This window comes from Salvelinus fontinalis, chromosome 28 (genome assembly GCF_029448725.1).
Source record: "Salvelinus fontinalis isolate EN_2023a chromosome 28, ASM2944872v1, whole genome shotgun sequence".
Taxonomy (NCBI): domain Eukaryota; kingdom Metazoa; phylum Chordata; class Actinopteri; order Salmoniformes; family Salmonidae; genus Salvelinus; species Salvelinus fontinalis.
The window spans coordinates 3,659,705-3,686,216 of record NC_074692.1 but is presented as its reverse complement, the minus strand read 5'-3'; the positions used below and the strand labels follow the sequence as shown (position 1 = coordinate 3,686,216).

The window sequence follows — 26,512 nt, the reverse complement described above, 5'->3', positions numbered from 1 at the left end:
GGTGAGCAGTGGGAATGCCAAACCACACGCTTTAAATGGCCCTCATGCTGTCTGTGCCCAGAGCGAGAGATAGACAGACAGTAAGGACATTAGAAATCAGTCAGCGCGTACTCCAACTCTCAGCTGGCTGCATGTGAAAAGTGAATGGCCCTCGTCTCCTCATCTTGTGCTCCTATTGTAGTGTCAAACAAGTGCTTCCTGTCCTCTTTAGATGCTCTGGCCCACGTTTTACGATCATAGTGATCATGCTGAAGCTAATGCTATTTTTTTTTTTATGATAGTATTACTGGATCAAGACTTTAGGACATGAGCTACCATTACCATTGTAATGTTGCCTTTTCTCTTCAGACACCCAGGGTTTGGTGGCAGAAATCAGCATTGGCGCCAATGATGGAATTCGAGGTGTCATTGAATGGACAAACACTAAGTGAGTGGCTCTGTGTTCAACCTCTCATTCACAGTGATTTTCCTCCCCTTTTCCCCCCCTTTCTCTCCATTTACGAGATGCCCTCTGTTTCTAAGAGCACCTGTGGCTGTGTAGGTATACCCAGAAGCACTCCCTCTACTCTACCACATTTTTCCTCACACGGACTGCTTGGCTGAGAAAAGCCTACACTGCTTTAGTAGGATCTGTTTTTTTTTCTCCCTTTCATGGCTGTCAATCAACAAATCCCCCAAGTCACGACATTTTACATTTATATTTTAGTCATTTAGCAGACCCTTATTGTAACGGGTGACGCTCTCCTCATCCTCGGATGAGGTGAGGAGAGAGGGATCTGAAGACCAAAACGCAGCTTGTGGGAAATAAGCCATCTTTATTATAACAACGATAAAGATGGCAACACGAAACGAAACAAAACACTTTCAAAACTACAAAATAACAAAACGACGTTGACTAGACCTGAACATAAACTTACATAACTAAACATAAACTTACGTACAGGAAACAGACGACATCGAAACGAAACGAAACAAACAAACGCTACAGTCCCATGTGGTACGAACATAACATACGGACACAGGAGACAATCACCCACAAACAAACAGTGAGAATGCCCTACCTAAATATGACTCTTAATTAGAGGCAAACGCAAACCACCTGCCTCTAATCAAGAGCCATACCAGGCAAACCAAAACCAACATAGAAACAGATAACATAGAATGCCCACCCAACCTCACGTCCTGACCAACTAACACACAAAAACTAACATAAATAGGTCAGGAACGTGACAGTACCCCCCCCACAAGGTGCGAACTCCGGACGCACCAGCACAAAGTCTAGGGGAGGGTCTGGGTGGGCATCTAACCACGGTGGTGGCTCAGGCTCCGGGCGCGGTTCCCACCCCACCATAATCCATCCTAACTTCCTCCCTCCAAGAATGTCCACCCTCTTTTGACCCCCACAAAATCCCCTTAACAACATATCTAATAAGGACAACACCGGGACAGAGAGATAAATCAAGACAGAGGGATAGATAAGAATATAGAAGTAGATAAAGATAGAGAGGGAGATCAGGATAGAGGGGCAACTCCGGACTGAAAGGCAGCTCCGGACAGAGAGACAGCTCTGGACTGATGGGCAGTTCTGGGTATCTAGCCTTTTCAGGCTGAAGGTCAGCTCCGGACAGACGGATGGCTCAGACGGCGCTGGGGAGACGGATGGCTCAGATGGCACTGGTGAGACGGATGGCTCTGGCCGGATATGGCGCACTGTAGACCTGGTGCGTGGTGCCGGAACTGGAGGCACCGTGCTAATGATAAGCACCTTCCTACTAGTGCGGGGAGCAGGGACAGGGCACACTGTATTCTCAAAGCCTACTCTATCCCTGATGCGTGGTACCGGCACTGGTGACGCCGGGCTGAGGACAAGCACATCAGGATTAGTAGGGGGAGAATATACAGTGTGTACAGGGCTCTGGAGACGCACTGGTAGCTTAGTGCGTGGGGCCGGAACTGGAGGCACCGGGCTAGATACACGCACTACAGGGAGAGTGCGTGGAGGAGGAACAGGGCTCAGGATACGCACTGGTAGCCTAGTGCGTAGTGTATACACTGTAGGTACTAGGCTGGGGCGGGGAGGTGGTGCCGGAAATACCGGACCGTGGAGGCGTACTGGCACTCTTGAGCATTGAGCTTGCCCAACCTTACCTGGTTGAATACTCCCGGTTGCCCGACCAGTGCGGGGAGGTGGAATAACCCGCACCGGGCTATGTAGGCGAACCGGGGAAACCATGCGTAAGGCAGGTGCCATGTATGCCGGCCCGAGGAGACGCACTGGAGACCAGACGCGTTGAGCCGGCCTCATGACACCTGGCTCAATACCCAATCTAGCCCTCCCAGTGCGGGGAGGTGGAATAACCCGCACTGGGCTATGCACTCGTACAGGAGACACCGTGCGCTCTATTGCGTAACACGGCGCCTGCCCGTACTCCCGCTCTCCACGGTAAGCCTGGGAAGTGGGCGCAGGTCTCCTACCTGCCCTTGGCCCACTATCTCCTAGCTCCCCCCCAAGAAATTTTTGGGAATTACTCACGGGCTTTTTTGGCTTCCGTGCCAGACGCGTTCCCTCATAGCTCCGGTTCCTCTCCCCGGTAGCCTCTGCTCTCCTCCGTGCCTCCAGCTCAGCTTTGGGACGGCGATTTTCTCCTGCCTTAGCCCAGGGACCTTCTCCATTCATTATTTGCTCCCATGTCCAGAAATCCTTTCTCTCCTGTCCCTTACTCCGTTTAGTTTCCCTTTGCCGCTTGGTCTTAGCGTGGTGGGTGATTCTGTAACGGGTGACGCTCTCCTCATCCTCGGATGAGGTGAGGAGAGAGGGATCTGAAGACCAAAACGCAGCTTGTGGGAAATAAGCCATCTTTATTATAACAACGATAAAGATGGCAACACGAAACGAAACAAAACACTTTCAAAACTACAAAATAACAAAACGACGTTGACTAGACCTGAACATAAACTTACATAACTAAACATAAACTTACGTACAGGAAACAGACGACATCGAAACGAAACAAACAAACGCTACAGTCCCATGTGGTACGAACATAACATACGGACACAGGAGACAATCACCCACAAACAAACAGTGAGAATGCCCTACCTAAATATGACTCTTAATTAGAGGCAAACGCAAACCACCTGCCTCTAATCAAGAGCCATATCAGGCAAACCAAAACCAACTTAGAAACAGATAACATAGAATGCCCACCCAACCTCACGTCCTGACCAACTAACACACAAAAACTAACATAAATAGGTCAGGAACGTGACACTTATATCCAGAGTGACTTACAGTTGCATCCGTCTTCAGGTAGATGGGTGGGACAAGCACATATTATAGCCATAGCAAGTAAGTCCTTACTCTCTTACCTCTTGTGGCAGACCAATCTGATGTTTGGTTGTGTGTTTTCCCTTGTAGCTTCGAGGTGAATGAGACCATGGGCGTGCTGAGCCTGGTGGCCTACAGGAGCGCAGGAACCTACGGAAACGTCTCGCTCGTCTTCTACGCTCAGAACCTGGAAGCTCAGCTGGGCCTGGACTACAACGTCACTCCATCGGTGAGGCCGTGCCCCTAACCCACTGAACCACCGATCAGTTCTTAATGAGTAGGGACAGGAGTTTTCCCTGACCATTTGTTCTGACCGGGGGAAAACTCTGGGCCCCACCAATGAGACTAAACACGCCTTGTCATTGTGAGTTCACACGTTTTGTTTGTTCTTTAGATGCTCCACTTCGCTGATGGGGAGAGGCATCAGTTTGTTGAGGTTCAGATCGTTGATGACGTCATCCCAGAGGGAGCTGAAAGGTTCCAGCTGATTTTGGCTAATCCATCGTCTGGGCTGGAGCTGGGAGACAATACCACAGGTAGGGTGTTCTGGAAGCCTGTAGCATCATGCATGTCCGCTACACATGTTTTGTATTGTATTTTATTGAAGGCCATGTTTGTGTAGTCTACGTACCTATGGTTTCACAGTCATTGTTGATTGGTTTCACAAGAAATCGACAAGTGCCCTGGTGAAAACTGCTCTCCCTGTCTCCCCTGTCCCATGTCTCCGTAGCCATGGTGAGCATCTTGGCCAGCGACGACGGCCATGGTGTCATTTCCTTCAACAGCAGCCAGCACTTCCTGTTGAGGGAACCCACGTCGGTGTCCGGGCTGGGGGAGAGCGTGGCCACCCTGTACGTGGTGCGTGACCCACCCCAGGGCACCTTCGGTACCGTCAACGTCCAGTTCACCATCACAGATGCCAACGAAACGCTGGCCCAGGACGACCTCATGCCCTGGCAGGGCATTGTGGAGCTGGAGGACGGAGTCAGGTTCAAGGTGAAGGGGACCATGGACTTCAGTCAGGCTAGAAGATATACAGGAGAACTGATTGAATAGGTTGAAGATATATTGGAGGATTGAGAATAGATTGAATTGATGTATAGGCAAGGGCAAGAATCTTTTCTTGATGTGTTTCAGCCTGTGAAGCCCTTCATATTCTCATTTTGACGTTCTCTGATGTGCTGACATTCTCTGACGTTCCTGCGTGATGTGATGTTCTAGACTCTGGAGATCTGGGCGGTTCTGGATGCTGAGCCCGAGGTGAACGAGACGTTCACGGTAACTCTGTCCAATCCAACGGGAGGGGCGCGGCTTGGAGAAACACTCCACACGCTCGTCACCGTGCTTCAGAACTCCGCCCCGCTGGGCCTCTTCCGCATCGCACCCTCCCTCAATAGGTGAGCATGTGATCACACACACATGCAAGCACACAAACGCACACATGCGTGCACACACATGCAAGTATGCATGCATGCACATGCACATGCACATGTAAGCACGCAAGCACACACACACACACACACACACACACACACACACACACACACACACACACACACACACACACACACACACACACACACACACACACACACACACACACACACACACACACACACACACACACACACACACACACGCATGTACGTCTATCTCTGCAGGACTGGCAGCTCTGTGGTGGGGGAAGAGGGTGGTAGGACTGTGTTCTTGACCGTGTCCCGCAGTAACGGTCTAGAGGCAGCGGTCAGTGTGGAGTGGGAGACCCAGTCGGACACAGCCATTGCCATGGGTAAGACGGGCTAGAAACTCTGCTTCTGCACACACAGTTAATGTCATTATAGCCACACCACACAATCCAGTGGCAACATCCGTTCCGAGTCTGTGTTCACTTGTTTACCATGATATACAGTGATTGTACTAGTCTATTTTCAGAGGGAACTCTTCCAGTGATGGCAGTGTATCAGATCTTCTCAGAGACCCCCACCTCAGGCTGGTGTTCCCTGACTGATGGTGTCTCTCCTCTGGCCATGAGGTTGGACATGCCCTCCCCTGGCGGCTCCACCCAGACACATGCCACTCTGTACAGGTGGCAGGGGGTGTTGGTACCTATACAGGTAATCTAGTTCAAGTTCCGGATTTTTTTGCGGTCATAGACAATGAAATACATGGATATGGACTAACATTAGAAAATAAACAATTTCACATCATTTAGATGAGAAGGATCTTGTCAATTAGGTGGCAGAAGTAGGGGTATGGGGGGGGGGGGGGGTTGTATCTTTCAGTCCTGGCGTGTGGAACAGAGAGTAGGTTGGTGCTGTCTATCACTTCTCCTCTACAGGCAGTTAACCAATCACAGAAAGGGGACTTGTAGAGAGAGATCATCTAAACATTAGCCTCTGTGTAGAGTCAGAGATCAAAGGTCAAACTGCACCGGTGCAGAAGTTGAACTACATAGGAGGCAAAGAAGGAAGAAAGGGTAGGAGTGAACATGGGAAGGAAGACATAAACCACCAACCCATAATAGCTTTTAGGTAACTGCCTTACTTTGTGTTGCATCCACACATGCATAACTCAATATCATGATCATGATTGCAAATGTAGGATCTCTCTCTCTCTGAATCTCTTGTGTTTTCAGTCGGTGAGGATCCAGGACCCTCGTGTGTGTGTGGGCTTCTCTGTGAACGGCTCGTACAGTGTAGCGGTCACACACGGAGGCCGCGCTGACTCCCCTACCGTCAACCTCAGCCTGTTCAGAGTGCAGCCGGACCACAACCTTACACTGGTGAAGCCCCTCACTTCTTTGGCTTGACGGTTGTCGATTCATTTGGGGTCCTAATGATTTTTTTTTCTTCTACCTGTTAAGATGACGGAAGATCTACACGGTCACTGGCCTTATGTTCCTATGATACGTCACTCCGATGATACGTTCCTATGATACAGTCGCTCAATGGCAGTGGCATTATGTTGAGCATTGTATTCATTTCATTCAAATTCAACCCTTTTCCCCCTAGGAACAAACGTTGGCTGTTGAAGCTCTTGGTGTCAAACACTTCTCCGTTGAAGGAAGAGACTACTTGATTGCCTCGAGCCAGGTGAGTTTGGGGGTTAAAATGAACATGACTTGCCATAACCTGTGAGGCATACAGTACTACACAGGTGTCCTAGATCACGATACCCATATGCACACCACCACATTCCTATTGTCATTCAAACCAAAACGCCCAATGGATAGAGTCCACACCACCCGGAGTTGATTTCGACTAGCTAGTTAGCTAACTCCTCCTGTTTCTACCAGGTGTTTGTTCGGACTGGGAGTACCTTTGTTGTTCATCAGAGCCTGGAGCTTCAGGGTGTCCTCAGCGTGTCTCTGTTCTCCCACGGGACCAGTCTCTACCTGGCTGCCTGTGTGGGGAAAGAGACTGAGGACGGCTGTGTACTGTTCCAGTGGAGTCAAGGACACTTCCAGAACCCCAGGCCTCTGCCTGTCAGCAGCAGAGCTCAACAAGTGGAGTCCCTCACCATGGGAGCAGACGTTCTCCTGTTGGTCGTCACTGAAGGTGACCTCACGTGACCCCCTCTATGAACCATGCCCTTTGCCACCTCTGTATTTGTGTTTGCAATCAACAATCTTCTATGTTGACGTTTTGCTACGGTGCCATTTTGTTCTCACTCTGAAATGGCGCATGTGGTGCAGAGATGGTGTACTGCAGTTATGATACGTAAAGGCATAGTCAATGTGTCCCCGGTCTACTAAAGACAAAACATGATCTGTGTGCACCGATGGGAGGGAGAACGGCGCCAAAAGTCCTAATGTATATTGGAGCATGTATTTATGTATGTTTTGATGAAACACCACAGACCACAATCCACATAAGCGAAGTAGGTAGGCTCTATGTTGTGAGTTTACTGGAAGGCTCACTGTAGTAGGCCATAGGGAAACCACAGAAAGGCTCAGGGGGTGTAATTTATAGTAGTTGGGTGTGTCAGCATGGCCCTTGCTTAACATAACCGCCTCGTGAAAGAATAGAGTGCTAACATAAAGCTCTGTTTGTGTGTGTGTGCGTGTGTGTGTGTGTGTGCATGCGTGGGTGGGCGCGTTCATCCGTGTGTGTGTGTTCCTATCCTCAGGTGCCTCTCCCTCCTGTGAGGTGTTTATATGGAGAGCCACGCAGCAGTTCCCTCAGCACAGCCAGTCTATCCCCCACCCTGGCCTGGGCTCTGCCCACCCCTTCACCCTACCCTCAGGGATCAGTGAGTACACACACGCGCACTGATGGTCAACTTTCTTCACATGGGTGAACTGAGAGACCCCTAAGTGTTATCATTCAATCAATAATATCAGAGTTACAACTGATTATGACGATCATGGCGATGACGATGGCGATGGTGATTATAATTATGACGACCTTGTTAATTCAAAGACACCTCCAAATCTTTAACATTTTGTAGTCTTATCAAATCAAATTGTATTGCGGGTGTAACGAAATGCTTGTGCTTCTAGTTCCGACAGTGCAGCAATATCTAACAAGTAATATCTAACAGTTTCACAAATCATCCCCTGTTTCCCCACTGAAGATGTGTCTCTCTGTTTCTCCCTCTGTGTCTCTCTCAGCCTATGTCCTGCTGGCGGGGAGGAATGGCTCAGCGCTGTACTCCTGGAGGTCTGACATCAGTCTGTTTGCCATGGTGCTCAGGTCTCCTTCAGCCTCTCACTTCCTCTCTCTACCTCTACCCTACTTCAACACCACCAAGAGCCTCATAGCAGCCACCGAGCCCTCAGGCTCAACCCTGTATGAGCTCACCACGGTTTCCAACCACTCTGACTTCATACCCAGGTACCTATGATGCCCCACTGTTCCCATGGCAACCCGTTACATTCTGACCAGAGGTATTGATCATTGGTTTGATCAAACTTTGTGCAAATTTTCATTGTTGCGTTGTTTCGTTGTCACACAACTGTGTTGTTGCTCCCCCTTCATTCTTCGTGGTTGTCTTCTCCAACCGTTGTCCGTTTCCTCTCTGCCGTCACACTCTCAGCTATGGCGAGTTGCGTTTCACACCCGGCGACCGGGAGTTGGAGATTGCGGTGAACATCATCGACGACGGTGCCCCGGAGGAGGAAGAACAGTTCCGTGTGGTCCTACGAAATCCCAAGGGAGGGGCTGAGATTGGCTTTGGTGGTCAGATGACCGTGCTTATTCCAACCAATGACGACGCCCATGGAGTCATAGGCTTTGCACAGGTACCCTCCTCTGTTGCTTAACTGTGATTTACAGTGCATTTCAAATTAGGTTTTTGTCACTTTTTATAAATATATATGTGTTCATGTTTTTTTTTATCGGTTCCGATACATTTGAATGTTCCAATCTACATTATATTGCACACTGATGTTGCCTCTCTCCAGGGCTCTCTATCTGTGGAAGTGGAGGAGTTGGCGCGGAGCAACCCTATCTCTCTGAGTGTTGAGAGGAGGAGAGGAACCTTCGGCAGACTGACCGTCCACTGGGCAGCCAACGGCAGTCTGGAAGACATCTTTCCCACGTCAGGAGTGGTGAGGCTCTCTCTCTCTCACAGGATTATCTCTTTCACTGTTAACTTTGAGAAAAATGTAGACGTAGAGAAATAGAAGAAATACAGGACAACTTACTGATGTGAATTTTCCAAATTTAGTTGATTAGTTCATTGGTTGTGAATTGACTTCCTGGATTGGCTAAGCTACAGAGGAACTGACATCATCCACCGTCAACTGTTTACGATCTCAGGTGACGTTTTCTGAGGGCCAGGTGATGGCTACCATCTCTTTGACCGTGGTAGCAGACAGCTTTCCTGAGTTGAGGGAGAGGGTCACCCTTACCCTTTTGGATGTCACCACAGTGGGCCTAGACCAGCTCTCCAGGGGGGCGCTGATTGACCCACAGAGGGCACAGGCCCTCCTCACCATCCTGCCCAACGGTTCGCCCTATGGGGTGATAGGCTGGCACCTGGACTCCCAGTACCTTCACACACAGGAGCCCCAGAGTAAGAGGCCAGCTGTTTGGATTGACTTTAAATATATATGTATTTATACAGGAAACAAATATGTGAGATTGTGTATAGTTAAGAACGATACATATGCAATTATCTTACACATCAAGAACAAAAAAAAAGCCATATTTGAACCATGTCCATTTTTAAAGCTACTAAAGTGTATGGTAGGTTGTCATGAGTGGTCACAACTTGATTTGACAGGAGCTATGACATTGGTAGGACTCATTTCTACTCATTATCCAAATTGTTTCTGTCGTTGCACAGGCTGTAAGGCTTATTTTAAATTAATTTTACTAGGCAAGTCAGTTAAGAACAAATTCTTATTTTCAATGACGGCCTAGGAACAGTGGGTTAACTGCCTTGTTCAGGGGCAGAACGACAGATTTTTACCTTGTCAGCTCGGGGATTTGATCTCGCAACCTTTCGGTTACTAGTCCAACGCTCTAACCACTAGGCTACCTATGTGTGTTGTCTGACGCTCCTTGTCCGTGTTTGCCTCTGCTTTCACCTCAGAGAGTCCCGCTAATGTCACCCTCACCATTGTGAGAGAGCAGGGAGTGTCTGGGGAGGTGGCGGTCCACTACCAGACCAGACCGGCCCTGTCCCAGCCCCCCTCCAACCAGGCCAGCACCCCACAGGACTACACATCCCGGGAGGACACCGTCATCATGAAGGAACATGCCACCATGGCTCTCGTCACCATCACCATCCTACCAGTACGAAAATAATAGAATATGACTTTATCGACAAACAATCACCAGGTGTCCTCCTGGGACGCCTGAGGACAGTACAGTAGAATCCTCTCTACTTTCCCCTCTTTTCCTCTCCTCTTCTCTCCTCTCTTTACTTAGCCTCCCCTCTCCAACCCAAGCAGTGTGGATTTAGATTGGTTCAGCAAACAGCCAGGCTTTCTGCCTGTTCTGGGTGCTTTCTGCCTACAGCTAAGACCCATACCAGGCCTAAAACCACCAGTGCTGGGCCTGCCACCAAGGAAACCCACTACTTATCTCCCGTCACCCCAGAATAGATCCGTTCCCAGTAAATTGCAGTGCTGAGTCGCTATTTTAACGTCCACTAATGGTAGCTATTATTGTGTTTTGTTTAGACTGAGAGGAGCATGAAAACAAGGCCTTGATTTCAATGTGCTCACAAACTGCCAGCATTTATTAAGGTGATTTTTGAGAGTAACGTTGCTTCAGAAGTGGAACAACGACAAGCTTAGTAGTTCATTTCTGTGGGTTGAGTGTTAAAAATGGTTTCCCTTCTTCCTGATCTAGCATTTACCCTGATCCCACAGTGTTGCCCAGTTCAGGTCCTCAGGGCTGTGTGTGTGTGTGTGTGTGTGTGTGTGTGTGTGTGTGTGTGTGTGTGTGTGTGTGTGTGTGTGTGTGTGTGTGTGTGTGTGTGTGTGTGCGTGCGTGCGTGCGTGCGTGCGTGCGTGCGTGCGTGCGTGCATATCCCCAGGACGAGGCTCCAGAGCTGGCTGAGAGTTTCCTGGTGAATATCACAGGTGTGGAGCTGGTGGGGGGGTTGACAGGGGCCGGCCAGCCCAGTGTGAAGAGGCCTGGCATGGAGGTGGCTGTGGTCACTATCCAGGAGAACGACGACCCACGGGGGGTCCTGCAGTTCAGCGTCTCACAGGTCGACCACAAAAAAAGCATCACACTACTCCCTCTGCTCATACGTTAGCAATGCTGCTGAAGTCTAACACTCCATTCCTTTGTATAGTGTCTCACAACACACTACAACAGTAACTACTGTACGTGATGCTAAAGCTTAGAGACTATCTGAAAACTCTATCCAAAGAATGAATAAATGCAAACAGGTATTTGAATCCTATTCAAGTGTTAATGCTTCAACTCTGTTTCTGTATCGGCTTTTTAGGAAGAGTCCGGAGGGGTACTGGCCTATGAGGTGCCCCCGCCCGGGAACCTCCTCCGCCTACCTGTGGTGCGATTGGCTGGCAGGACTGGGAGAGTGGTGGTGTACTGGGAGGCTCGGACAATCACAGCCAGCCTCGATGACTTCATTCCTGCTTCTGGGAATATCACCTTTCAAGATGGCCAGGTAAAGTGATTATAACTAGGGCCAGAGAGTTTCTCCGGTTAGGTTGCGTAGTTAGGTCACCTCACTATGATCCACTTGGTCTAGTTGAGCTTCTATGAAGGATCAGAGGCGTGTACTCCTCAGGTTAAAAAAACTCTGGTTCTGTTTGCAGGGTGAAGCCTTTATTGACATCAGTATCGTGGATGACACGGAGGTGGAGTCTGCAGAGCGCTTCGGTGTGACTCTAATGCGTGTGATTGGTGGAGCCAGACTGGGGGAGGGGACCTCTGTGACCGTCACCATCCCCCCCAACGATTCACCGCTGGGACGTTTTGGCTTCCAAGAGCAGACTGTGAGATACCCGACATATTTCCCTACAGGGGATGAATACAGTTATCTTACTCAATCAAATACAACTTTATTCTAAACCATTATTATGCTAAACAAACGAATCTCCTTTCAGGTCACTATCAGCGAGCCAGCTTTCACTAGTGACCCAGCTGCTATGGCAAAGCTAACAGTGTTGCGCAGTGCGGGAGGAGAGGGGGCGGTGACACTGGTGTGGCGGCTGGAGGACGTGGCCCGGGATGACCTTTCACCTCTCAACGGAACACTGGTCTTCAGTGTGGTCAGTAGGGGGTGGGGCTAGGGTGGCCAAAGGGGAAGATGGTAGTAAGTCAGTTGACGGTGTTTTGCTCTGCTTGGTAATACTTGATGCTAAATGTACAGTCGTTTGTTGAAAAGACACTGATGTGAGACTTTGTGAACCTCAGACAGAGTTGAGGAAAACGTTGGTGATCCGGGCTCTGGCTGACACTGTGTTGGAGGGAGACGAGAACTTCACTGTACAGCTCCTGGCTGCGGAGAGTGGTGCTGTCATCGACCCCATTAACGGTCAGTATCTTTGGGCTGCCTCACATACAGTCTCTGGTCTATGGAGAGGAGAGGAATGCATTTTCCTCTGGAAGCTGATCTGAGGTCAGTTTGTCATTTTCAATCCTAATGGTTACAGTTAGGATTGGCAGGAGAGTAAGCTGGTCCTAGATGTGCCCCTAGAGGCAACTTCTAACTGGGGTGTGTTTAAGGAGCTCCAGTGGAGGGCATTAGACTGAACTGTGTCCCCTGGGTTGGTGTGTGTCTTCAGGGGTGGCCACCATCACCATCCAGGGAGACCGTGCAGCCCTGGGAATGGTGGGCATCGCTGAGGCCTCCAGGAATGTCCTGATAGGAGAACCTCAGGGAAACTATAATGGGACTGCTTTGATCAGGTACAGTTCGCGAAATTTCCTTTCGTAAGATAGCCGGGGGGCAAAGTCATTCATATTCATGAGTTACGTTGGGTGATTAGTTGATCCTCCTGGGGCGTGTGATGTTACACAGATGCACTTTTACCTTTCCAGAAACTGTCTATTGCTTGATATGATCAAGTTGACCCAACTTTGTTTGTTTGTTTGTTTGTTTGTGTGTGTGTGTGTGTGTGTGTGTGTGTGTGTGTGTGTGTGTGTGTGTGTGTGTGTGTGTGTGTGTGTGTGTGTGTGTGTGTGTGTGTGTGTGTGTGTGTGTGTGTACTGCATGGTTGTGTGTACTGCATGGTTGTGTGTGTGCGTGTGTGTGTGGGTTGTAGCCTGGTACGAGGCCCAGGCATCTTCGGAGAGATCCAGGTCTACTGGAACATCACTCCCGCTGTGGCCTCTGAGTTTGAGGAGCTGTCTGGTGTGGTGACCATGCGAGACAGACAGTCTGCAGCCACCATCCGCCTAAAGGTATGACAACCACATTCAACACAGACGCTGTCTGTCTTTGACCATGGAATGATATTCATCACGAGGATCTTACCTTAACATACGGCGTCTTATCGTACCTCATCCTAATATGAAGTGAAAATGGATGTAACATGAATCATCCCCAATGCAACTGTGAAACGTAACACTCGTGTGAAGTGATGTAGCCTGTCGGACATTCATTTGAAACGGTATCCGAGTGTGGATGTTGGCACAGAGGCTGAAGGTGGTGGTGTTTGTTGTTGTTGTTTCAGGCGCTGGATGATGACATGGCGGAGGAGCGCCGTGTGTACCAGCTGACCCTGACCTCAGTCACGCCAGGGGCGGAGATCAGCCCCTCGGCCCAGCGGGCCACAGTCACCATGGCAGCTAGTGACCTCCCCTACGGCCTGTTCTCCTTCCCCCAGGGCCTCGCCGGGGCCTCTGAGGAGGAGGGCAAGGTGAGAGAGCTAAGGCAGTCCCAGGCCATGATCAAAAACGTCCACAGTGTTGAAATGCATTAGAGGACATCTACATGACTATTGCTGACCTATCAGAGCCTGAGAACAGTCTGACCTGCCCTATCCGAGGAAGAGTGGTTAAGGGAGGGAGGGATTAGGGAGGGTGATTAAGGGAGTGGCATGAAAGTCATTTGGCTTACTATGATGCATCCATGACAAATTGCCATTCAGTTGATGATATGGCCGTCTGGTTTTTCCCCTACCCCCCACCCTCCTCTCCCTTCTCTTCTCCGTCAGGTCAATGTGACAGTGGTGCGTTCCATGGGCACGTTTGGGAGTGTGTGGGTGACCTACCAGACAGCAGGCAGTGTAGCGGTCAGTGGAGTGGACTTCACTGAAGTCTCGGGGCGCCTGCTTTTCAGCCCAGGCCAGACCACGCGTGGTGTCACATTGAGTATCCATGACGACGACCTCCCAGAGGGGCCTGAGGAGTTTTACCTCAACATCATCACCGTAGAGCTCCTCAACGACAGGTAGGTGGATCCTAGACACGAATCATTGTCTTCTCCCCCCAGTTAAGATTAGAAGTGTTGGGGAGGGAAAGCTGATCCGAGATCTGTTCCTAAGGGCAACTTCCACCGTGAGCTGTTGGTGTGCGGTTTTGGGTGTGTGAGTGGGAGGAGAATCTCAACCTTGGTCCATGATTTAATGACCTCTGTCACCCTCCTGTGAACTTCACTGTAAGAGTGGAAGGTGTTGGTCTCTGGGGTGGGAGGGGTGTGAGCAGTGGTGTCATGGAGGGTAAACGCACGTAAACCCTGTCTACCTGCCTTTTGCAGAAAAAATGCATTGAAAGTTTAGAGAGTGCTACTTTATTCACTGCGAACTGCACTCAGCGTTAACCCACCAAATTTTTGGGGGACTGGGTGTGAGGTAGGGTGGTGTTGTCTCTGACCTCTGTCGCCCTCCTGTGGTCAGTACTGTGGACTTCAGCGTGATGGAGCACGGCCTGCAGCGAGACCAGCCTCCAGCCGTCGGCAACGTCTCGTCCATCAGGATCGTCATCCAGAAGAGTGACAACGCTGAGGGTGTTCTGGAGTTCCTCCCTGACTATGTCAACATCACAGGTCAGTCTCTAAGCCTCTGACACGTTGACACTCTTCAACATAGCTACTGGAAGATAAGGCATCACTTTAGGAAATGTCATCTCATCCTGTTAATATGCCATGTATATGCATAAGAGAGGGATTCTGAGAGTGGTGGATGAATGCAATATGTAAGGAGTACTACAGTACATGCAGTATTACATTCTACTTAAGGGACTGAATTCAGGAAGGTGAGCTTATGTCAAATGTTCAAGATTGTATTTTTATCAAATTAAAAAAAAAGCCAGACTCAGAGCTTCAAAGTGGTATATAATACACTGCAGTTGGGGGAAACATGGGAAAGTTATGCTTCTTTGAGACACTTGTTATTCCACTTTGGAGACAAGTAGGAGAGAAATGACGTTCACACCCTCTTAAGCCTTAGACACACCCATCTCTTTAATAATTCAAATATAAATGCACGAGTCAACATGGATTGTCCTTCAGAAAGTAGCCTCCCTATTATTCTCCTCCATTATCTCAGTCGATCATGGATCCTGCCTTTCTTTCTAAAGCTCAAAGCTTTCTCCTTGGCTATAGGCTCATAATTATTTCGTTTTATTCATATTTACCAGTGGAGGTTCCTCAGAGGAGGAAGGGTAGGACCATCCTTCTCAGTGAATTTCATAAAAATAAAAATATTCAAACATTTAAAAAGTGATACTTTATAGATGAAACTATACTAAATATATTCCATGTCACCAAATAATTGATTACAACACACTATTTTGCAATGAAGGTCTACAGTAGCCTCAGCAATGCTCTGTAGGGTAGCACCATGGTGTAACCGGAGGAAAGGTAGCTTCTGTCCTCCTCTGGGTACATTAACTTCAATACAAACCTAGAAGGCTCTTTGTTCTCACCCCCTTCCATAGACTTACACAGTAATTATGACAACTTCCTGTGGACGTCCTCCAACCTATCAAAGCTTTTGCAGCATGAACTGACATGTTGTCCGCCCAATCAAAGGATCAGAAAAGGAATCTAGTACTGAAAGCATAAGGTACAGCTAGCTAGCACTGCAGTGCATAAAATGTGGTGAGTAGTTGACTGAAAGAGAGAGAAAGACAATTAAGGAGAAGCAAGAGAGACAGCGCTATATTAGGTTAACTTTCACTGAACGCAGCTAGCTAGTTTAGCCTACTCCAACACCTGGCTCCAACAGAGAGGGGTTCTGTTAGCTAGCTGGCTATGACTATCCAACACGGGAACTCTTCCAAGTCAAGGTAAGCTTTTGGTTTTATTAATTTATTGCCACTGGGGCCCGCCGGTGTAACTGCTGAAACTGCTTTCTGACTGTACTCTGAAATGCATGACTGTGGCGGGTTTACTAACATGTTAGTCCTAGCTACAGTATGTTGACTATGAGTTGACAACGATGTAGGCTGTGCATAGCGGTTAGCAGTCATGATATGAAGGTTTGGCTTGGAAAGGTTTTTTCGCCTGGTTACAGACAGCTGATGTGTCGCTCACTGAAGTCCACAAGTGAAGGGAAAAGGTGAGAGGAGGAGAGCGCGTAGATAGTTGAGAGAAGAAATTATATACAAGGAGCAAAGTGATCGTGTTGTTTTATAGGGCTGCTTAGGAAAGTGAACTATGTTTGCGTGTGATCAGGGGTGTATTCATTACGCCGATTCTGTTGAAAAACGTTTCTTATACTGAAGCAAACGAAACAAAACGGGGATAAACATACCTGAATTTGTCCAATAGAAACTCTCATTTGCAAATGATTACACTCTACATCAGCTAGATGCAAGCTAGGCAGTATTGAATATGCCACTGTCTGCCTCCTAGATTACTCAAAATTCTCTTGACCTGTGCAGCTACATTGGAAACATTCATTCAGCAACCTCATGATGGGTACAGGCAAAATTAGAAAAACCATGTAATAGCCGAAACCTATCGATGTTACATTGAGCTGGGTGAATGGAATATGAATGACAGCATTTTTTTTACACCATTTCTACACAGTTTAAAAAACTCTAAAATGCAATTTGGAGAAGAGCAAAAACAATCTAAATTGACTCCTGCCATTATCACCATGGGGGCTGTAGCGTCATTAGTCTCAGACGATAGGGGTCTTAACATTCTATAAACATGTCATACAGCAATTAGATTTCAGTGCCTTAATATTAAATTGTTGGCGTTGAGCAAGGGTATGACGACTGCCATACTCTTGAAAAAGATAAGGAGAGCCGCACACTCTAGGGGCTCAGATGCAATAATTTAATAACCAACGTTTTGACAGCCAAGCTGTCGTCATCAGTCTCTTTTTCTTTCTGCTAACCAGTCATTTGCCTAAAAATGTGTGCATTTCTTCCACCTCTAGCACTAACACACTTGATTCAACTACTCAACTCATTAAGCCTTTGATTTGAATCAGGTGTGTTACCAGGAATGAGAAACACTGTCCTATATAGTGCACTACTTTTGACCAGAGCCCCATAGGTGTCATTCCTCTTCTCTCCTTTCTGTTATTTCCAGTGGAGGAGGACGTGGGCAGTGTGTCTATCCCGGTGGTGAGGAGGGTGGGTTCCTACGGCCTGGTCACAGCAGAGTACATATCCAGGGGCCTGACGGCCAGCCCAGGCCTGGACTACAGCCTGGCCAATGGCTCGCTCACCTTCCTCCACGGCCACAACACCAGTCACATCAACGTGACCATCATAGATGACCAGGACAGGTGAGTCCGTCTGTCTGTCTGTCTGATCACCCAGGCCTGCTACACTGAAAATCACCTACAGTACCGGTCAAAAGTTTGGACACATCTACTCATTCAAATCAAATCAAATGTTATTTGTCACATGTGCCGATTATACAAGCAGGTGTAGGCCTTACAGTGAAATGCTTACTTACAAGCCCTGAACCAACAATGCAGTTTTAAGGAAAATAAGTGTACGTTTAATAAAATGATAATAACAAATAATTAAAGACCAGCAGTAAAATAACAGTAGCGAGGCTATATACAGTTGAAGTCGGAAGTTTACATACACTTAGGTTGGAGTCATTAAAACTCGTTTTTCAACCACACCACAAATTTCTTGTTAACAAACTATAGTTTTGGCAAGTCGGTTAGGACATCTACTTTGTGCATGACACAAGTAATTTTTCCAACAATTGTTTACAGACAGATTATTTCACTTATAATTCATTGTATCACAATTCCAGTGGGTCAGAAGTTTACATACACGAAGTTGACTGTGCCTTTAAACAGCTTGGAAAATTCCAGAAAATGATGCCATGGCTTTAGAAGCTTCTGATAGGCTAATTGACATCATTTGAGTCAATTGGAGGTGTACCTGTGGATGCAGATCTCCACAAATCTGCTTCATTCTTGGGAGCAATTTCCAAACGCCTCAAGGTACCACGTTCATCTGTACAAACAATAGTACGCAACTTTAAACACCATGAGACCATGCAGCCGTCATACCGCTCAGGAAGGAGACCCGTTCTGTCTCCTAGAGATGAACGTAGTTTGGTGCGAAAAGTGCAAATCAATCCCAGAACAACAGCAAAGGACCTTGTGAAGATGCTGGAGGAAACAGGTACAAAAGTATCTATATCCACAGTAAAACGAGTCCTATATCAACATAACCTGAAAGGCTGCGCAGAAGCCACTGCTCCAAAACAGCCAGATTACGGTTTGCAACTGCACATGGGGACAAAGATCATACTTTTTGGAGAAATGTCCCTTGGTCTGATGAAACAAAAATAGAACTGTTTGGCCATAATGACCATCGTTATGTTTGGAAGAAAAGGGGGGAGGTTTGCAAGCCGAAGAACACCATCCCAACCATGAAGCATGGGGGTGGCAGCATCATGTTGTGGGGGTGCTTTGCTGCAGGAGGGACTGATGCACTTCACAAAATAGATGGCTTCATGAGGTAGCAAAATGATGTGGATATATTGAAGCAACATCTCAAGACATCAGTCAGGAAGTTAAAGCTTGGTCGCAAATGGACAATGACCAAGCATACTTCCAAAGTTGTGGCAAAATGGCTTAAGGACAACAAAGTCAAGGTATTGGAGTGGCCATCACAAAACCCTGACCTCAATCCTTCTTAAAATTTGTGGGCAGAACTGAAAAAGCGTGTGCGAGCAAGGAGGCCGACAAACCTGACTTAGTTACACCAGCTCTGTCAGGAGGAATGGGCCAAAATTCACCCAATTTATTGTGGGAAGCTTGTGGAAGGCTACCTGAACGTTTGACCCAAGTTAAACAATTTAAAGGCAATGCTACCACATACTAACTGGGTGTATGTAAACTTCTGACCCACTGGGAATGTGATGAAAGAAATAAAAGCTGAAATAAATCATTCTCTATTATTCTGACATTTCACATTCTTAAAATAAAGTGGTGATCCTAACTGACCTAAGACAGGGAAGTTTTACTAGGATTACATGTCAGGAATGGTGAAAAACTGAGTTTAAATGTATTTGGCTAATGTGTATGTAAACTTCCGACTTCACCTGTCCACAGAGTCAATGTGCGTGGGCACAGGTTAGTCAAGGTAATTGAGATTGTATTGTTACCTACCCCTACCACCAGATAAAAATCAGTGCGTGATGACGTAGTGCACACAAAATGTCATTTTTCGTTTAAGTTTTCATGTACCAAATAAAAATCTACATTTCAATGTAGTCTGTTGATAAAACGTTTACTGTTGACAGGAGAACAAGAGGAGACAATAGGACGAGGTGGATAATTTTATAATAAGGCCGTTTAATCACATGTAAAGATATCTTAGTAAAATCTTGCAGCAAGGCTCTTTCTGTCTGATTCTTATGGAACCGTCCGGAAAAGAGGGTAGTTTCAACAGTTGTACAGTTTTATATAGACAACAAGCAAAGTAGGTTGATCTGCGAGTCTGGCCTTCCGATTGGTCGATCTGGGTCTTGGGTAGTCCTGAACAGGCCTGGTGTCCACGTTCCATTGGTTCCTGAGATAGTTCTTTGTCTTGAGCTCCAACCTTGTGTTGTGTGTCTATGGTTATCATGGGGGAGGGGAATTATGTGTGTCTGTAGTTGGTGTCTTAATAAGTCCAGCATATGTCCAAGAGAAATGAGGAGTATGTGTATTTTGTATAAAATATGGCTTATGTTGAAATGTAGTTATTACTAGTTTCCAGTCTCTATTACAATTTCTTACAGTTTCCATTGCATTTTCAACTCTATCGATAGTTTTGTCACAAACTTTTGCGTTAAATAACAAATGTGCCTACTCTGGTCGTGGCTCCTGCGCTCTAGCCAACAGCTCGCAGATACAGAGCGGGTAGGCTGTGCGGGTTGGCTAGTCTACATGATGAGATTGTTATGGATAAGTGAGAGAAAATGTTTACTTGTCAATTGGCAGTCAAGCATCGATCATCATGTCACCAGAAAAAGAGCATCGATAGTTATTGGAAAGGAGCATCAAGATCAACGTGTACTTTCACCACCCTGTGAAGTTCATCGTAACTTATTTCATCTGTAGCCTAATAAACTGCATGCTTTCCCCTAGTTGTAGTGGGAGGAGAACACAACATGTCATCGTGTGACTCCAAGTTTCTTCGATATGATGGTTATTATATAAATACTTGCGCATAAAGACGTTTCCACCGCCATTTCTCGCATAATTCATTTTACCGACGCAAAAAGATCCCGCCATGTCGAACGAACAAATGATTTGTTGGCATTCATACAATTGTACAGAAACGTCCTGTTTCCATCACAGCTGTTGTGATTTTTTTTGTTATACGGTAGGACTTTACTAACATAAATAGTGTGGATGGAAACTTGCTTATCGAGGCGTTATTACAGTGTCACCTTTTTGATCTGGATGCCCTGTCTTTAGTCAGCTGTTCTACAACACAACATTCCAAAACTCTTTAGTTTTGACTCATCTCGTCTCTCCTTATGTGTCTGCTGTTGTATTTCAACCGGGCTTAAGAGTTTCTATAAAGAAATGTATCTGAACATAGAGAGACCAGTAATGAGCATGTTGGAACTTTTCTTCCAGGGAGTATGCCGAGATGTTTGAGATCCAGCTGTTCAGCGCCACGGGCGGAGCCATACTGGGGACTCATTTGGTCGCCAGTGTCACCATCGCCAAGAGCGACTCACCCAACGGCGTGGTCCGTTTCCTGAACGAGAGCGTGATCACCCTGGTGAACCCCAACAGCACCCTGAGGCTCAGCCTGCTCCTGGAGAGGGTGGGCGGGCTAGTGGGCAACACTACGGTAAGCCTACTGGGACCATCCACTTCCTCTGTCTGGTCTCTGTCTCTCTCTCTCTCTCTCTCTCTCTCTCTCTCTCTCCCTCTTGTTCGCACAGGAGGCTGGTGAGGGGAGGATGGCTCATAACAATGGCTAGAATGGAGTGAATGGAATGGTATCAAACACAAGGAAGCCATGTGTTCAATGTGTCAATTTCATTCCATTCCAGACAGTATTCCAGCCATTACTATGAGGCTGTCCGCCCCAATTCAGGTGCTAACAGCCGCCTGTACTTGCTAGGCCTATAGACATCTAAGCAACTTTCGGGCCAGTTTCCCGGGACACAGACTAAAAATTATGCTCAATGGAGAATCTCCAGTGAAAGTACTTTTTAGTTCAGGACGAACCTGAATCTGTGTTCGGGAAACTAGTGTATAACCGCCATGTTTTGTCTCTCTGACCTCGTAGTACAAGAGCGTGTTCACCGTCATCGTTTCTCTGCCAGATAGATGTCCATCATTCATTCTATGTTGCTCAACTTAATGACACTGTAATGTTATTAGCTTACAGTGCCTTCGAAGTATTCACACCACTTGACTTATTCCCCATTTTGCTGTGTTATCGCGTGGATTTAAATATTAAATGAGATCTTTTTGTCACTCGCAATACTCCGTGAGGTGAAATTAGGTAATTTTTTCCAAATTAATAAAAAATGAAAAGCTGAAATATCTTGAGTCTATAAGTATTCAACCCCTTTGTTATGGCAAATGTAAATAAGTTAAGGAGAAAAAAGATTGCTTACCAAGTCACATAATAAGTTGCACCCTGTGTGCAATAATAGTGTTTAACAGGATGTTTTAATGACTACCTCATCTCTGTACCCCACACATACAATTATTAGTGTGAGTGAAAAGAAAGCCTGTACAGAATACAAATATATTTTTTAAATGCAACCTGTTTGCAACCAGGCACTAAAGTAATACTGCAATAAATGTGGCAAAGCAATTCACTTTTTGTCCTAAATACAAAGTGTTATGTTTGGGGCAAATCCAATACAACACATTACTACTGAGTACCACTCTCCATATTTTCAAGCATAGCGGTGTCTGCATCATGTTATGGGTATGCTTGTAATCGTTAAGGACTGTGGAGTTTTTCAGGATAAAAAAGAAACGGAATGAAGCTAAGCACAGGCAAAATCCTAGAGGAAAACTTTTTCCAGTCTGCTTTCCACCAGACACTGGGAGATAAATTCCCCTTTCAGCAGGGCAGTAATCTACACTGGAGTTGCTTACCAAGAAGACAGTGAATGTTCCTGAGTGGCTGAGTTACAGTTTTAACTTAAATCTACTTAAATCTGTGGCAAGACCTGAAAATGGTAGTCTAGCAATGATCAACAACCAATTAGACAGAACTCGAAGCATTTTGAAAAGAATAATGGGCAAATGTTGCACAGTCCAGGATTGGAAAGCTCTTAGAGACTTATGCAGAAAGACTCACAACTGTAATCGCTGCCAAAGGTACTTCTACAAAGTATGGACTCAAGGGTGTGAACTTACAGTACCAGTCAAACGTTTGGACACACCTACTCATTCAAGGGTTTTTCTTTATTTTTACTATTTTCTATATTGTAGAATAATAGTGAAGACATAACTATGAAATAACACATGTGGAATCATGTAGTAGCCAAAAATGGGTTAAACAAATCAAAATGTACAGTAGTCACCCTTTGCCTTGATGCCAGCTTTGCACACTCTTGGCATTCTCTCAACCAGCTTCACCTGGGATGCTTTTCCAACAGCCTTGAATGAGTTCCCACATAGACTGAGCACGTTTTGGCTGCTTTTCCTTCACTCTGCGGTCCAACTCATCCCAAACCATCTCAATTGGGTTGAGGTTGAATGATTGTGGAGGCCAGGTCATCTGATGCAGCACTCCATCACTCTCCTTCTTGGTCAAATAGCCCTTACACAGCCTGGAGGTGTGTTCGGTCATTGTCCTCATGAAAAACAAATGATAGTCCCACTAAGTGCAAACTAGATGGGATGGCATATCGCTGCAGAATGCTATGGTAGCCATGCTGGTTAAGTGTGCCTTGAATTCTAAATAAATCACAGACAGTGTCACCAGCAAAGCACCATCACACCTCCTCCTCCATGCTTCACGGAGGGAACCACACATGAAGAGATCATCCGTTCACCTACTCTGGGTCTCACAAAGACATGTTGGTTAGAACCAAAAATCTAATTTGATTTCCACCGGTCTAATGTCCATTGCTTGTGTTTCTTGCCCCAAGCAAGTCTCTTCTTCAAATTGGTGTCCTTTAGTATTGGTTTCTTTGCAGCAATTCAACCATGAAGGCCTGATTCACGCAGTCTCCTCTGAACAGTTGATGTTGAGATGTGTCTGTTACTTGAACTCTGTGAAGCATTTATTTGGGCTGCAATTTCTGTGGCTGGTAACGCTAATGACCTCATCCTCTGCAGCAGAGGTAACTCTGGGTCTTCCTTTCCTGTGGCGGTCCTCATACAAGCCAGTTTCATCATAGCGCTTGATGGTTTTTGCGACTGCGCTTGAAGAAACTTTCAAAGTTCTTGACATTTTCCAGATTGACTGACCTTCATGTCTTAAAGTAATGATGGACTGTCGTTTCTCTTTGCTTATTTGAGCTGTTCTTGCCATAATATGGACTTGGTCCTTTACCAAATAGGGCTATCTTCTGTGTACCACCCCTATTTGTCACAACACAACTGATTGGCTCAAACTCATTAAGAAGGAAATAAATTCCACAAATGAACAAATTAACTTTGTGTTAATTGAAATGCATTCCAGGTGACTACCTCATGAAGCTGGTTGAGAGAATGCCAAGAGTATGCAAATCTGTCATCAATGCAAAGGGTGGCTACTTTGAAGAATCTCAAATGTAAAATATATTTTGATTTTTGTAGTACTTTTTTGGTTGCTACATGATTCCATATGTGTTATTTCATAGTTTTGATGTCTTCACTATTATTCTACAATGTACAAAATCGAAACATTTAAGAAAAACGCTGGATTGAGTAGGTGTGTCCAAACTTTTAACTGGTACTGTATGTTAATTAGTTATTTCTGTATTTCATGTTCAATAAATGTGTAAACATTTCTAAAAACATGTTTTCACTTTGTCATTTTGGGGTATTGTGTGTAGATGGATGAGAAAAAAATCTATTTCATCCATTTTGAATTCAGACTGTAACACAAAATGTGGAATAAGTCAATATTATGGATAATGTGTTTTTCACAAGGAATCGATTTGTTGATAAAATATTTGGTAAGTAATGTATTCGTCTTCATCTAAATGTCTTTACAAGCATGAATGTGATGCATACCAGCCCATCTGAATAATTGATGTCCTTTCCTCAGATAACATGGAGCATGCTGGGTCCCAACACCAAAGAGGTCTTACCACCCGTAAACACAGACATTGGTGAACCTGTGAACGGATCATTTCATTTCAGAGATGGAGAGGGGGGATTACGCATCATCGATCTGAGTATTCTCCCCCATGGGGAGGTGGAGGTGGCGGAGACCTTTGTAGTCATGCTTGAGCTCCTCTCAGGAGACATGGACATTGACCCCCAAGCGGGCTCTGTCACGCTCAAGGTATGTCACCCTCCCAACGAGTGACATCTCAATTTTAATATGCACTCCAGTTGTATTCAAACCATTATTGCATCCTATTGAAATTACTTCACAGTCTCTTATTGATATTTAAGAGTCTCTGAGTCATGGTGATGTGTTTGTGTGTCTGAATCTGTGTGTGTGTGTGTGTCTATATTCTGCATGTGGTGTGTGTGTCTGTGTGTCTCTATCTCAGATTGAGAAGTTTGGTGACCCTAATGGCATAGTGCAGTTCACGGAGGAGGACCTTAGAGAGCGTGTGTACAGTGAGCCCACAGACCGAGAGGGGCCGCTCAACATCTCCTTCCTCATCACACGCAGAGAGGGCGTCATGGGCAACATCACGGTAAGACCACCTCGGGGTGATGATATCATGCAGTTACAGCCAGCAATGGGCTTTATAGGCAATGCTCAGGCTTTGAGCGTGTCCCTTTGTTTCAGAGGTACTCAGAGAATGTATTGACAATGCATGAAGTTTATAATAGACTCCCACTGACATTACACACTGTATGCTGTCACGGTGGTTGTAAGAGACGGACCAAGGCGCAGCGTTTGTTGAGTTCCACATATTTATTCAAAGTGAAACGTCTTTAACCAAAACAATAAACAAGCAACATAACGTGACTATGTGGTGACACACGCACCAACACCAACAATATCCCACAAACACAGGTGGGAAAAATGGCTACCTAAATATGATCCCCAATTAGAGGCAACGATTACCAGCTGCCTCTAATTGGGAACCATACAAAACACCAACATAGAAATATTGAACTAGAACACTCCCTAGTCACGCCCTGACCTACTACACCAGGGGTCGGGAACCTTTTTGACTAAGAGAGCCATGAAAGCAAAAAAAAATGGAAATTTATTTCAGTGAGAGCCATATAATATATTTTAAAAGTGAATTCAACTAAATGTCAGTATAATAAGCCTCTGAATTTGTCGAAGTGCCGCTTTACATTCGACCGTTTCATCAATGTAATTTTGTCATTGCAAATTAGACACACCGCAGAACCTGCTCTCTCCACAAAAGCGAATTCTTCGGTCCATTCGTCCTGAAATGTACAATGTACGATACTCCTCATCTTTTTTTCTTTTCGCCATCGTCTTCGTCGAAGGGTTAGCTTTGAGCTAATGACCGAGCAGACTGATTCAAAAGGAGGCGTTTACCTGTTTTACCTAGCAACGGCCAACGTAGGCCAGTATCATTTAATTAAAATAATGGACAATTGCTCCTGCAGCCCTGAACAGGACATGAGCAGTGAAAAATCGATGGATGGATTAAAACAAGTGAGAATAGGCCTCCCGGGTGGCGCAGTGGTCTAGAGCACTGCATCGCAGTGCTAGCTGCGCCACCAGAGTCTCTGTGTTCGCGCCCAGGCTCTGTCGCAGTCGGCCGCGACCGGGAGGTCCGTGGGGCGACGCACAATTGGCTTAGCGTCGTTCGGGTTAGGGAGGGTTTGGCCGGTAGGTATATCCTTGTCTCATCGCGCTCCAGCGACTCCTGTGGCGGGCCGGGCGCAGTGCGCGCTAACCGAGGGGGGTGGGTGCATGGTGTTTCCTCCGACACATTGGTGCGGCTGGCTTCCGGGTTGGAGGCGCGCTGTGTTAAGAAGCAGTGCGGCTTGGTTGGGTTGTGCTTCGGAGGACGCATGGCTTTCGACCTTCGTCTCTCCCGAGCCCGTACGGGAGTTGTAGCGACGAGACAAGATAGTAATTACTAGCGGTTGGATACCATGAAAATTGGGGAGAAAAGGGGCAAAAAAAAGAAGAAGAAAAAAAAAAAGTGAGAATATTTTGTTTTATCTGAACCAAGGGCTCTCTATGGTCAGGGCGTGACATATGTCCTATAGCGTACAGCCAATTCCCATGTATGTTATAGATGTGT

The 26,512-nt window shown here is 46.4% G+C and overlaps 1 protein-coding gene across 2 annotated transcripts in view; it reads left to right on the top strand.

Moving 5' to 3' along the window:
• Nucleotides 1–26,512, top strand: part of adgrv1 (adhesion G protein-coupled receptor V1) — a 197,971-nt gene that overhangs the window by 73,091 nt on the left and 98,368 nt on the right. For both annotated transcript variants that reach the window (XM_055886148.1, XM_055886147.1), the window contains 30 exons: nucleotides 349–427; nucleotides 3,419–3,557; nucleotides 3,723–3,864; nucleotides 4,059–4,324; nucleotides 4,550–4,725; nucleotides 4,990–5,117; nucleotides 5,261–5,442; nucleotides 5,964–6,110; nucleotides 6,340–6,420; nucleotides 6,624–6,885; nucleotides 7,457–7,579; nucleotides 7,941–8,163; nucleotides 8,366–8,570; nucleotides 8,733–8,879; nucleotides 9,091–9,346; nucleotides 9,869–10,071; nucleotides 10,820–10,996; nucleotides 11,240–11,422; nucleotides 11,574–11,753; nucleotides 11,865–12,029; nucleotides 12,175–12,295; nucleotides 12,546–12,669; nucleotides 13,026–13,164; nucleotides 13,437–13,622; nucleotides 13,920–14,155; nucleotides 14,601–14,749; nucleotides 17,252–17,450; nucleotides 20,766–20,985; nucleotides 24,364–24,603; nucleotides 24,818–24,967. In XM_055886148.1, the coding sequence (XP_055742123.1) occupies nucleotides 349–427; nucleotides 3,419–3,557; nucleotides 3,723–3,864; nucleotides 4,059–4,324; nucleotides 4,550–4,725; nucleotides 4,990–5,117; nucleotides 5,261–5,442; nucleotides 5,964–6,110; nucleotides 6,340–6,420; nucleotides 6,624–6,885; nucleotides 7,457–7,579; nucleotides 7,941–8,163; nucleotides 8,366–8,570; nucleotides 8,733–8,879; nucleotides 9,091–9,346; nucleotides 9,869–10,071; nucleotides 10,820–10,996; nucleotides 11,240–11,422; nucleotides 11,574–11,753; nucleotides 11,865–12,029; nucleotides 12,175–12,295; nucleotides 12,546–12,669; nucleotides 13,026–13,164; nucleotides 13,437–13,622; nucleotides 13,920–14,155; nucleotides 14,601–14,749; nucleotides 17,252–17,450; nucleotides 20,766–20,985; nucleotides 24,364–24,603; nucleotides 24,818–24,967 (5,228 nt within the window). The remainder of the gene's footprint in view (nucleotides 1–348; nucleotides 428–3,418; nucleotides 3,558–3,722; nucleotides 3,865–4,058; nucleotides 4,325–4,549; nucleotides 4,726–4,989; nucleotides 5,118–5,260; nucleotides 5,443–5,963; nucleotides 6,111–6,339; nucleotides 6,421–6,623; nucleotides 6,886–7,456; nucleotides 7,580–7,940; nucleotides 8,164–8,365; nucleotides 8,571–8,732; nucleotides 8,880–9,090; nucleotides 9,347–9,868; nucleotides 10,072–10,819; nucleotides 10,997–11,239; nucleotides 11,423–11,573; nucleotides 11,754–11,864; nucleotides 12,030–12,174; nucleotides 12,296–12,545; nucleotides 12,670–13,025; nucleotides 13,165–13,436; nucleotides 13,623–13,919; nucleotides 14,156–14,600; nucleotides 14,750–17,251; nucleotides 17,451–20,765; nucleotides 20,986–24,363; nucleotides 24,604–24,817; nucleotides 24,968–26,512) is intronic.